At 32.7% G+C, this 13,551-nt stretch overlaps 1 protein-coding gene across 1 annotated transcript; it reads right to left on the bottom strand.

Moving 5' to 3' along the window:
- Positions 1-7,803: 7,803 nt before the first annotated feature.
- Positions 7,804-8,157, bottom strand: LOC115885700 (ataxin-8-like). The gene has a single exon (XM_030904684.1). It carries the CDS (start codon positions 8,155-8,157, stop codon positions 7,804-7,806), a length of 354 nt encoding a protein of 117 aa, XP_030760544.1.
- Between the last annotated feature and the right edge of the window lie 5,394 nt (positions 8,158-13,551).

The raw sequence follows: 13,551 nt of genomic DNA, 5'->3' as shown, positions 1-13,551 counted from the left end.
AATTGGAATAAATCTTAAATTATTAAAAATAGGTATATGACATACTTAATAAAAGTGAAAGAGCTTTGCAAAATTTATCAGAAGAAATCATTTAAAAAATTTTCGATTTTACAATTTTAAGTAGTTGAAATTTTTAAATATATTTTGAACACCCTGTAGCATTTAACTAAAATATCTTAACATATATCTTCTTTTTAATCTCTATAGAACTCTCATACCAAATTTTGGTATTCCAACTTCAGAAACAATGGTACCACTGACAATTTTTTACCACACTGCAATTTAAAATCTGTATAAACAAATTTAAATGTTACAAAAACTATTAATTTTAGGTATATAACATTATATATAAAAAGTTATAGAATTTTACGCAGAATCTAAAAATGAAATCAAAAATAGGGTGTTGTTTTTAAAAAAAACATATGTTATATCCGCCACCTTTTTTTGAAGCACCCTGTATACTCTATAATAATTTTAATATGTGCATCTTAATCTTCCCTATAACTTTTGTATTTAACATTTTTTTTTAAACCTCGAAACAAATGAGATAATGGACTTTACTCTATCATTGGCTCACCCTGTACAAGCTTTCGTCTACCAATCTCAAGGTAGTGGGTTCGAATCCCACACCCGGCCTTTTATCAGCCGACTATTTTTATTAAAATAAAAATAGTTTGGGTACCTAGGTCGACTCAGCCTTAAATGAGTACTTGGGATTCACAATCCTGAGGTAATAATAGGCGGTTGAAGCGCAGTGCTAGCCACATTACGTTCCTTGTATACCGAACGGCTCTAGTATGGCAAGCTGTACTTTGCTACTCCCAAGGCATTAGTCGCTATATACGGGAGCTATTATTATTATATATTATTATCTTAATAAGAATTATTAATAACCTTAATAGAAAGAACTTACTATATAAAAAAGTGTGCACTATGTGTGCATATCTAAGTGAAACTTCTTACTTTCCTCTTTCGTTAGGAGTCTGTCCGTCTGAGGACTCCATTCAAGTACCTCTATCCACGTGCCAAGTTTGATTCCAATCGACCCATAATTAAGAAAAATCCTGATGATTTCGTCCATTTAGAGGCATCGGTTCGAAACGTCGAGGGCATCATCCTGTAACCTGTCCCCGATTATGCCGAAATCGTCCCACATTTTCCTTCAATATCGAATCGTTAGTCCCACCCTGATAAAGATGTAAACTTAACGTCGCGTCGTATCCAACTTTATAGGGTTGGACCGTGTCCAACGTCACTCACATTGCCTCCTCTTCAAATTTGGTCGCAATCGGACGTCATCAACTTTTGGCGTTTCGTACGCCAAAACCAACTGTCACAGTGACACGTGTCGTACACGATCAAGTTGGTTTTGATCCAATCTATCGACATACCAAATTGTATTTAAATCGGACGATTTTTGATTTGATTGTTTGCCGAGACCTTGAATTTTTACTCCCATCGCGCGTAAAGAAGTTTCACTTCAAAATCATTAAAATTTGTAGCTATTTATTGGAAATAAATACAATATCGTCTTTAGACTCTATTGGACGATTTAATTAATGCCAAAACTATATAACAAGCAAATATCTTTCATACACCACTGCTTGTCACATTTGACTACGCGTTACTTTGTTTTATCCTTTGGCTTTGAACATTGCCAATAATGCGCCACTTCTTTGAAAATCTCTAATTGGCAATTAGTCTATTTATGAAGCTTTTAATCTTCCACAAAACTTACGAATCTCGACGAAATAAACGTAGTAAATGGTACGTAACCAAATTATATTGTGCAAATTAGAAAGCGAAATGAGTGAAGTCGATTATCTTTGGAAGATATTTAAGTGTATAAATACAAGATAATAATCATTAAATATTAAGATAAACTTTTCTATACTGCTTTTCGATAGCGAATGGCTTTAAATAATATATTTATTATACAGGGTGAGTCTTAAATAAGTGCAGATATTTTTAAAGGTAGTATATTTCAACACGGGAAACACATATATGTGTTTTTTTTTCATATACAGGGTGATTCACGGCCATGGCACGTTAGATGTTTATGGAGAACCGGAAATAGGATTTTTTTTTAAAAATTTGCATTTTTGCATAAAGACACCTGCTCCATCTGTCTAAATTATTTTCAGCATTACAGTGTTGCCGCTTCATACTAAAAGTGGTAGCATCTTCGTTATTTTAAATGGAACACACGATATATTATTATATTTTTAGAAACCACTTCCATATCTCAACATTTTCCTATTATACTATACGAATCTCTAATAGTTTTCCAGATAAAAAAATAAAATATGTGTAAAATTGACAAAAACATGATCTTGAACTTGAAGCATTGGTTAAATCATAAATTCAGCATATCTAAAGCTAAAATTTGGTTTATAAGTTAAAGCAAGTCGACATATTTGATATTTCTAAATCAACTGATTAGATATCAAACAAGGAAGTCAGAAAAAATAATTATTTCCGTTTGTTATAAAATCGTTCAAATTATTGTTATTTTAAATTCAAGCCTATGTATATTATTCAGAAAATCGCAACCCAAACAAAAGTGCTTTTCAAAGATATCACATACAACCTTCTGGTTTCTTCAGTAAAGCCATTTAAGAGATAATAATTCTATTATAATTATTTCGTTTAAAGAAGATCAATCAAGTTTAAAGTATCAATTAGAGTTACGTGCTAAATTTCTAAAATTGTCCTGGTAACGAAATTCTTGTTGTGAAAAGCTGTAATAATATAATTATTAATTTTTAAACAGCTCTATACTTAAGAAACCGGAAAGTTTAGGTATAGGAACATGATATATCGTTGAAAAGCAATTTTATTAGTTTGTTATTTTTTAAATAATATACATAAGGTTGAATTTAAAATAACAAAGATTTGAGCAATTTTATAACAAACGGAAATAAGTAATTTTTCTCTCATGGTTTAAAATCCAATCGGTTTATTTAGACAGATCAAATATATTGACTTTCGTTAATTTATAACCCAAATTTCAACTTTAAATATGCCTAATTCATGATTTTACAAATGCTTATTCACGATCATATTTTTGTCAGTTTTACACATGTTTTATTTTCTATCTCAAAAACTTTTAGAGAGAGGTATAGGCTCGGGTATAGGTTAGTATAATAGAAAAATTATGAGATAAGAAAGTAGTTTCCAAAAATGGAATAATATACTGGGTGTTCTATTTAAAATAAGAAAGATGCTACCACTTTTCAAATGATGGGGCAACACTGTAATGCTGAAAATATTTTAGAAAAATAGAGCAGGTGCCTTTATGTAAAAATCCAAATTTCCAAAAAAATTCTATAACGTCTAACGTGCCATCGCCATGATTCACCCATGAAACACCCTATATACGAAAAAAACGCTACGATATTCACGTCCAAATAATTAAATTGGGACTCTTGATTAATTATTTGGCTGATGAGACTGTCCCCTTGCCTCACGCCGACAGAGACTGGTAGATTTTCAAAAAAGCCGTCTTCTGTTTTAATTTTAATAGATTTCCCAGTGTTTAGCTGCGTTATTAATTTGCAGTAAGTTTCAGATATATTGTTGTCTCTTAGGATCCTTATGACATTCTGTTCTGTCAGACGTAACCTACAAATGACTGCTTCAGATTAACAAAGCACAAAAACAATGGCTTGCTGAACTCTATGGATTTCTCCACCATTTGACGCAGTATAAATATTGGGTCTATAATAGCCTTGTTTTTCCTAGCTTATGTTTAATTATTGTTCACTAAGTTTTTGCATTAATGTTTTAGTTAGCAAATAGCTGTTAGCCATAGAACACAGCATTGTTATTCCCCTGTAATATGAAGGGTCTCTCACTCTAAACTTAGTTTGAATTAAAAAGAATAATTTTGTTCGCGCCCGGTGGCGTAGAGGTATAGCTCTCGTCTACCAATCTAAAGGTTGTCGGTTCGAATCTTACAGTCGGCGTTTCATCAATAAAATAATAATAGTTTCCGTACTTAGGTCGACTCAGCCTTAAATGAATACTTTTCACAATCATGAATTCACAATCCTGAGGTAATAATAGGTTGAAGCGTAGTGCTAGCCACAAAGAAGGTAATGTAATACCGATCAGCTCTAGCATGGCAAGCTGTGCCTTGCTCAAGGCGTAAATTCTATACCCGGGAGCTATTATTATTAATTTTGTTCGTGCTTCACAATTTATTTGGACATGAATACCATCTGTTAATAAAACTTATTTGTGTATCTCTATGTGTCTATAATGACAAACATGACAAGAACATGAGAGAAGTTGCCTATGCTGTATACTATGGCACTGCAAACAGAAGAATGATTTATGTAACTCATAAACTAATACTAGAAATAGACGGTACACTTCAATAAAACAAATAAATCCGTCATTTAGAGCCATCTGGTGAATTTGAAGAAACTAACTAAAGTATATATAATATGATTTTAGTGTTCCGATCCTTATTGACGCTAACTATAACGGCAACGTTCATCATCATCATTATCATTTTTAGCATACTGAACCAAACCGTTTCCAATTATGGTGTAGCCTCCCTCACATATTTAGATACTTTCTTTGTAGTTGGGCCCATTGTTGTCTATTGTTCGCTATGCGTGCCCAAGTTATCCCTGCTAATTCCCTAATATCATGGTCCCATCTCAGGTTTCGTCTTCCTTTAGGTCTATTAATTTTATAGCATGGTAATAACCCAACTCGCATGGTAAAAAAATCTGGTACTTGTATTCTTTCTCTTGTTTTGATGATTTCGGGTTTTGTCTACGTTAAAACCCTTCTTAGTCTTTCCCTTTCACACACTCAGATCAAATTTGTCAGAGATTATTTGGTTTAACACAAATTTATCGTTCTTTGTCCAAAATTATCCAAAAAAACACTGAACGTTTTAGGAACATTTATCTTCTAGTCTGTAGAAGCAAAAAGGAAAATAACCTGCATATGTTTCCAGGGTCCGGCAATAGTGCGTCGGGTTTCTGTAACTCCTAGAATAAAAAACTTGAGAGTTTTGTTTAAGTGCAAACCTACAGTAAAAATATTTTTACTTCTACAGGATGGCTCAAAAAAGTGTGAGTGGATCGAGGTAATTTTTTAAATGAAACACCCTGTATATTATTGCATTTTTGGCTTCCTTTCAGATCACTTTACATAATCCTAAGACATGAGTAAATATACTTCAATAGTTACAGGGATTACTAAATAAATAAAAAATATATATTTTTCAGCCTTTCTTAAAAAAAATAATAAAAATACAAGAACATGTCCTGATATCAAAACCATATTTAGGTATTTACGTTAGATGGCCTGTAGTTACTTTGCTATAAATAGCAAATTAATTAAATCATACAGGATGTTTAAAATTCTGAGCCAAACTTTCTAGAAAATGAAATATTTTTTTTTCGTTTTTTTAAATGGAACTTGGGTATGTTGTATGTAGAACTTTGGTTGTTAAATGGAACTTGGTGTATTATTTTTTTACTAGATGGAAATTTTCATTTAAAAAAACTTTATTTTTATCAAAGAGCCACCCAATTATTTTTCACTCATATTTTACCGTTGAAAGAGCCATATGAAATAATACCGCGAGTATCTGCGAAACCGTTAAAAATTTTGAAATACTCTAAATACAAAAAATGTTTATTTTTTAATTCCCCATCTAATAAAAGAATAATATATAGGGTGTTCGATTTAAAATAATGAAGAAAAATTGTTTTATATTTTAGAAAATTTGGCGTAGAATTTTGAACACACTGTATGATTTAAGATTTCGATATTTATAGTAAAGTAAGTATGGACCATCTAACGTAAATATCTAATATAATTTTGATTCCAGGACAGTTGTTGTATTTGTAATAAATTATTTAAGAAAGGCTAAAAAATATTATATTTTTTATTTATTTATTAATATCTTCGAAAAAAACTACCGCAATATATTATGAAAAGTGAGAATTATGTAAAGTGATCTGAAAAGAAGCCAAAAATGCAATAATACAATAATATGTACAGGCTGTTCTAAAAAAAATCAGCCCGATCCACGCATACTTTTTTGAGCCTCCCTGAAGAAGTTAAAATATTTTCCTGAAATACATCCTAGTATATACTTTAGGTTTGCACTTAACCAAAAAATTTCCAAGTTTTTTATTCTAGGAGCTACAGATGCCCGATGCACTATTGCCGGACCCAGTATAAAAGTGGTCTAACACACACTGACTCATCATTATACCTCCAATATTATAGAGTCGATGGTTATGAAATTTGACTCCTTACTCAAAATGAAAGCTCACAATAAACGAATTTTGATCAAATCACATCCAAAGTATGTTTTTTTTAATATTAATATAAAACCATTACAAGTGACATTTCTATAAAATAAAAAAGTAAATTGTTAATAAAATCTTTATATTTATTCAATATTTTAAAGCAAAACATCTCGATTACGAGATCGTCTTTAGACTTTATTGGACGATTTAATTAATGTAAATACTAGATAACAAGCAACTATCTTTCATACATCACTGCTTGTTACATTTGACTCCGCGATTCCTTGCTTTATCCTTCGGCTTTGAACATTGTCAATATCACGCAACTTCTTTGATAACTCTCTAATTGGCAATTAGTCTATTTATGAAGCCTTCACTCTTCCAGAAAACTTAAGAATCATGTCAAAATTAACCTTGTAAATGGTAAATAACGAAATTATATCCTTTAAATTAGATAGCAAAATGAGTGAGATCGATTATTTTTTTATGAAGATAAATATGCAAAAACAAGATACTTAATTATTAAATATTTAGATAAATCCCTTAATTTACTTTCTTTTAATATTAAAAGTAGTTTTCAAAAATATATTTATTATATAATTGTGTATAAAATATACCGTATGATCGAAAAAAACGACGTCCAATTAAATAATTTCTATTTGCAAACGTAATTGCCATGTTTTATTCACTACAACAGACCCAATCAAGTGACTCATATTGATGGTCCTCCCCCTTCTCAAGCGACATGTCGAGTTTGTTTATATTCTCTTCATCAATATAACTAAACAGTCATTCAGCATCTAGAGATGGCGGTGTTAAGTTCAGCTTTTATTACATTTGCCGTTATAATACAAAACACATTCTATATAAATAAACCGAAAGATGTTATTGAAGCTTTCGTATGTTTAAAAAACAATACTACTACAACGGAAAGTAAATGGTCAGAAGCTTGGCAATGATTGGAATATAGCAGTCTTAATAATGGATTGGTGGAAGTTTTCAAACGCCCATTATCGGTGGAAGATACTAGGAATAAGACAAGCATAAAATATAAAATAAGGATAATCTTTTCAAATAGAAGTGTTGGAGATCAAACCCATTGGCAGGTGCTCCCCATCAATTTAACGATAGTTCAACTATCAGAAATCAGACGTGTAAAAAGGACAAGGAAAAAGAAGAACCTACAGTGATTTCATATATAGGTCTATTTTTGTATATAATATTGACGTTTGTATCATCTGTGATAATAGTATTTAGTGCCTGTGCTAAGATATCAAAAAGTAAATGTATTGCATACTTTAAATAAATATTAAAATTTCTAATTGTTTTTTCATTATATAACGTAAGACAGGTTTGACGTATGACATACGATAGATGATAGGTTTGACGTTTGACATATGACGTTTGACGTTTGACAGGTGCCAGATGACGGGCTTGACGTTTGACATATGACGTTTGACGTTCGATATATGACAGGTGACAGGTTACGTAATTTCCGGCTCCACCCTAACGTCTGACGTCACTTTCTGCTCCTTGCTTCTCCCCCTCCTCTTTGCTCCTGCTCCTGCTCCTGCTCCTGCTCCTGCTCCTGCTCCTGCTCCTGCTCCTGCTCCTGCTCCTGCTCCTGCTCCTGCTCCTGCTCCTGCTCCTGCTCCTGCTCCTGCTCCTGCTCCTGCTCCTGCTCCTGCTCCTGCTCCTGCTCCTGCTCCTGCTCCTGCTCCTGCTCCTGCTCCTGCTCCTGCTCCTGCTCCTGCTCCTGCTCCTGCTCCTGCTCCTGCTCCTGCTCCTGCTCCTGCTCCTGCTCCTGCTCCTTGCTCCTTGCTCCTTGCTCCTTGCTCCTTGCTCCTCCTCCTCCTGATGCAGAATCGGCCATCTCCCTCTACTTGATTGGAAATGACGATCGGTGACATTTCCCATATAATTTTACAAAATGACAGCGATCTTCATTTCGTAGCCATCGCTGACGCCGTTTTTATTCGATCATACGGTATTTTATATCAATTAAACTTTTAGTTACGTAATCCAGGGCGCGATTTTTAAATTCATTGTTGCCAACAGCAGACATATTCGGCACCGGGCTGACTAACTGGAATTTAAATTTCGCGCTGGAGATTCAGGTGGTAGGTCTGTTGTAAATGTTAAGTTGCCACATTTATTTCTTTATTTCCTAACATTGTCATTCGTTTTGACACTTTAGTTTTGTATTACGAGTATTTGGTTTAAATAAATAGTAAAAATGTTTACTACCAGACCTTGCCAAAAGTCGCACATTGTTGTTTTTAGAACCTCTTTTAGTGCAAAGTAAACAAGATAGCTTAATAGCCGTAAAAACCTCATCGCAACTTTATTAGAATATTTTAAACGGGAAAGCGGTAGTAATGGCCCTTTACGTCCCTTAAGTGCTGTTAAGAAGATGAGTTTTGTTGATGTAAATAATAACTATTTATATACCGGGTGTGTCTCAACAGTGGCTCATTGGTTCACAGTTCAACAGTGGCTCACCCCTATAACTTTTTATTTTTACAGATAAAAAAAGAGATTTGGTATGGACAAAATTAGAATTGATTGACGTATTCATTTGTTTTCGGTCACTTCCTGTTTCACCGGAAATGACTACAACTTTTGATTTTTAAATAGCACCCTCGGTATTTTTTTACTATATTCGATAGAAAATGACACTCTGAATCGAATGACATATCATATGTCAACTTTTGACATATTCGCTCAAACACAAATTTTATTTTAAATTTCAATCTAGAGTGCCATGTGTTAAAAACACTAATTTTTAATCAAGGAGTCTGGGAAAAAATAATTAATCGTCTAATGTTTTTGGTGTCTTGTCCTGGCCGGTTAAAAGATGCCTAAATCGTATTTTTAATCATATCTCAATTTTTTCAATTGGAACAAGGGTGGGTCATTAGCATATTTGGAAAAAACATTTGTTTACGAATTATTTGATACCACACACTTGGTATTTCGAGTCAAATTGTAGTTATGAACCGCAGATTACAATTTCAAATAAACCCTATGCGAAAATGTCAAAAGTTGACATATGGTATGTAAAATCTATTCAGAATGTATTTTTCTATCGAATAAAGTAAGAAAATACCGAGGGTGCTATTTAAAAATCAAAAGTTGTTGTCATTTCCGGTCAAACCGGAAGTGGCCGAAAACAATTGAATATGTCATCAATCCTAATTTATGTCATATACTAACATACCCAAAACTCGTTGTTTTATCTGAAAAAATAAAAAAGTTATAGGGGTTAGCCACTTTTGAGACGCACCCGGTATTTATAATTAATTTATTTTTGTTTCCTAAAATATTTTGATTTAAAGAAAATATGTAAAAGTGGGCAAAGCTGTGCCGGTCAAGCTTAGTCACGTGACTAAAAGTTTATTTGATATGAACTATAGATTTTAGAGAAAAAAACATATTTCGAATAAGGAATACTACTACATCGGAAACGCTAACTACACTGTAAGAATATCCGGATAAGAATGGAATATGGAGTGGTATGTTATGCCAAGAGAAAAAAGTGTATAAAGAAACGACCACTTCAAAAAACAGGAAAAAGTATAGAAGCGTCATTTGCACATAAAGTGCTTTTTTATATCTCTATCTAAAAAAATACATATACAAGAAATCAGCATAGTTCAGCTTTGATAATTTCATAAATTATTTTATTAATTAGAGGGTAATTTGAAAAGCCCTTCTATTTAATATTGTGATATAAAGATACATGAGTGTAATAAAAAAGTGCCATAAAATTGCAATTAATAGTTTCAATATTTCCATTGTTTATTATTATTTCTTTCTTAATTGTGTTTATTGGGTTTTCTGGTATTGATAGACCCATTATTGTACTTCCAATTGAACTGTGTACAGTTTCTAGATACGGAAAATGCTTGTTTTCAATATATTTGTCATTTAGTGGCCTTTATATACGCAAATATAAAAAGGATAGTATATCGTTTTATTAGGAGTAAAAATAATACTTTTGTATCATTTATACTCCAAATAGAACATGCTAATTTTAAACACCCACAAATAATTTTTTAAACAATTTGAAACGTTCCAAATAATATAAAAAGATTTAAAAGTATTACCGTTGATTGAAGGAATTTGGAAGATACGCAACCTAATGGGCGAATTCGTGACAAGACTGATTTGATTTCCCCTTAGCAAACAAAACAAATGATGCTTTATTGTGCAAAAAAAACAAAATAGCTTCATCGACAAAGCATTTGAAAAAAAAAACAAAAGCACAAAAAATATACAAATAAAAAAAAATATACAATACAAATCATACAATTCAAAAAAAATTAAGTCATTAAAATTAAAAATAGAATGATGCTTTATTGTGCAAAAAAAACAAAATAGCTTCATCGACAAAGCATTTGAAAAAAAAACAAAAGCACAAAAAATATACAAATAATAAAAAATATACAATACAAATCATACAATTCAAAAAAAATTAAGTCATTAAAATTAAAAATAGAACACAAAAAAGGCATATCAATAAAATTTTACAATAGGAAAATTATAAATGGATATAATTTTAAGAGCTATAAAATATTAAATACTCGACCTTTGACCAGTGTGTGAGATGATCAAAATTTTAAAATTCAAAATTGTTCATGATTAAACATCAACAAAAAAGTCGTTTACCGCATATAGGGCTCTCTCCAGTAAGTATGATTTCAGAGATTTGCGAAATGCGGGAAAAAATGAAAGCGACTTGATATTCAAAGGCAGATGATTGTACATTTTTTTGGCATTGTACAGTATTGAGCCTTTAACTAGTTCTGAGCTTGAGGTTGGCAGATAAAGATCGTGCTCCGCATTCCTAAGTGGATAGTTATGAGATGGCCTTTCGGGAATAGCAGATATGTACTTGCGGATTAAGCAAACGGGTTCAAAAATTAATAAAGAAGGAAGAGTCAGTATTCTGAAATTTCTGGCAGTGAGTTCTACTGTTCAGTTATCTAATTGTTGATCTTAGCGCAAAACAGGCAGCGCTTAGTTTCTTTGATAAAGCTTCGATGTGCAAGTCTCATTTTAACGAGTTGTCTACAACAAGTCCTAAGAATTTCACAGGGTCCAAGACATCAATAGTGGTGTTATTAGTACAAAACGTTGTATAATACTTTTATATGACAAAACTTTAGTTTTTGATAGGTTGAGTCATAGGAGATTAGAATCGCACCAAGATTTAATGGTGCGTAAGTCACTGGATATAGTATTATACATACCGGATATATAGTGCCGTAACATCTGGGCCACTCCAAGTGAAACTAGTATCGTCCGCAAAGAGGCAGATTTTACCGCTAATGTCTAGATTTGCAATGTCGTTGATAAACACCAAAAACAAAATAGGGCCAAGTACTGAACCCTGAGGGACACCACATCCTATAGGCTTACAAGAAAACATAGACGTAACAATCCTCACAAGCTGCCTTCTGTTGCCAAGATATGACTTAAGCCATTCGAGCGGCACTCCGCTGAATCCATAGTACTGCAATTCGTTAATTAAGATATTATGATTTACACAGTCGAAAGCCTTAGAGAAATCACAAAAAATTGTACTTAGCTGTAGAGTGATGGTTATTCAGGCTAGAGTATACATTATTAAAAAGGTCGAACATAGCATCATTTGTGCAACTGTTACGTCTATTAAGATAGCAACCTTTTTTTAACCAATCATTCAATGATCTTAGATAATGTGGGCAGGAGTGCAATTGGGCGATAGTTCCAAGCTTCATCTTTATCTCCTCCTTTATGCAGAGGAATAATTATTGCTGTCAAGGCAGATTGAAAAAACTCCTTTTTGGAATGACTCGTTAATTAAAGTAGTAAGATGGATTAATGTGCATTCAGGAAGTTCAGAGAACATTTTGAGAGTAAGTTTAAATCTTAAGTGCTGTACGGTGGAGCCCCAACTCGCTTTGCGGCCAACGCATAAAACACTCTTTTTCTTTAATTCGGCCAGCGAGGACATATCGAAGACGGTCTGGAACTGAAAGCGACCGTGTTGCCAGATTAAAATGTAGGTATATTTGTAATATGTTTGGCAAAAATATCTTTGGATGAAAAATAGGCGTTTATCTTTTTAAAATGTATTGGTGTTAAACATAGAATAAACAACAAAAAATAAATATTCTAAATAAAACAAAATATTTCTATATATAAGTATTTTTTATTTCGCGTAAATGAATAGATGAAACAAAAAGCAATGTATCTTTAGTAAAATTAGGTATAATCATATTTCTTTATTATCGAATATTAAATCGAAATATCGTTGAATGGAAGAAAGGGCATATGAATTTGTTTATTATTAAGTCCTCGGAAGTATTTCGAGGTGGGTTTATTTTGTTAATTAGACCTCGTTTGGTTTTAAACGATAGTTTTGTGTTTGTAGGGTCCTATGGACGGACAGGCCAAGGTGCGGACAGTGTCCTATCGACGGGTGTCCAAGGTACGGATAGTTTTACCTATGTATAGATTGCCCAGTACGGATGTAGCTTAAGCCCCATGCTGCTTTGCTCCTATTTTTAAGCCTAGTTGATAGTTACGGCTATATTGGTTCATGGTGTCCTCAGTCTGACCCCTTTCGTTGTATTGGCCAACAGTGAAGCCGAGAGACAGTGCAGAGATACAAGCCCCACCTCACGCTGTACTATTTGCAGCAGGATTGCCTAAAGAACGAACAGCTAAGTTTAGTTTATGCTTAGTCTTAAGCTTGATTTTCATGCTTCCGTTGTCCGACGATACGTTGATACGATATTAATTTTATTAGTGGAATTTAAAGACTTTGATTGGTTAGAAAATAACGCAGTTTTTAAATTTATTGCATTTTCATGCCTCCGTTTATCGGATATACGTTGGTGTTATTTTATATTTTCGTTTCTATAACGATTTTGCTATTTTACTTATATTTTTATTATTGTTAGACTAAATTTGTCAAAAAAGTGTCAAAACGTCCGTTATCGTTGAAGGGCTGAAGTAAAATCGAGAGCACAGATCGAGAGTAAAATATTTACGGATGAAAAGTGGCGCGAAAACGCTATGACCAATCAGAGCACCGTCGGACCAACGTATAACGGATGCATGAAAATCAAGCTTTAGTCTTAGTTTATGCTTTACAACATATTTTACATCTCAGTCTTAAATAATATCGTACAGACTATGTTTAGTGGTTAGATCGTTAAGAACTTATTTATGTCGATTTCGTATTTAAAATATGATTTAGATCTTTAGCTCCATT

Source organism: Sitophilus oryzae, unplaced genomic scaffold (assembly GCF_002938485.1).
Source record: "Sitophilus oryzae breed Bouriz unplaced genomic scaffold, Soryzae_2.0 scaffold_41_pilon_pilon, whole genome shotgun sequence".
In the NCBI taxonomy this organism is placed as follows: domain Eukaryota; kingdom Metazoa; phylum Arthropoda; class Insecta; order Coleoptera; family Curculionidae; genus Sitophilus; species Sitophilus oryzae.
Note: the sequence above shows the minus strand (reverse complement) of the source record. Positions and strands in the feature narration are given on the sequence as shown.

Excerpts from the sequence above, each read along its gene's own strand:
- LOC115885700 (XM_030904684.1), bottom strand. The coding sequence starts at position 8,157 with ATGGCCGATTCTGCATCAGGAGGAGGAGGAGCAAGGAGCAAGGAGCAA.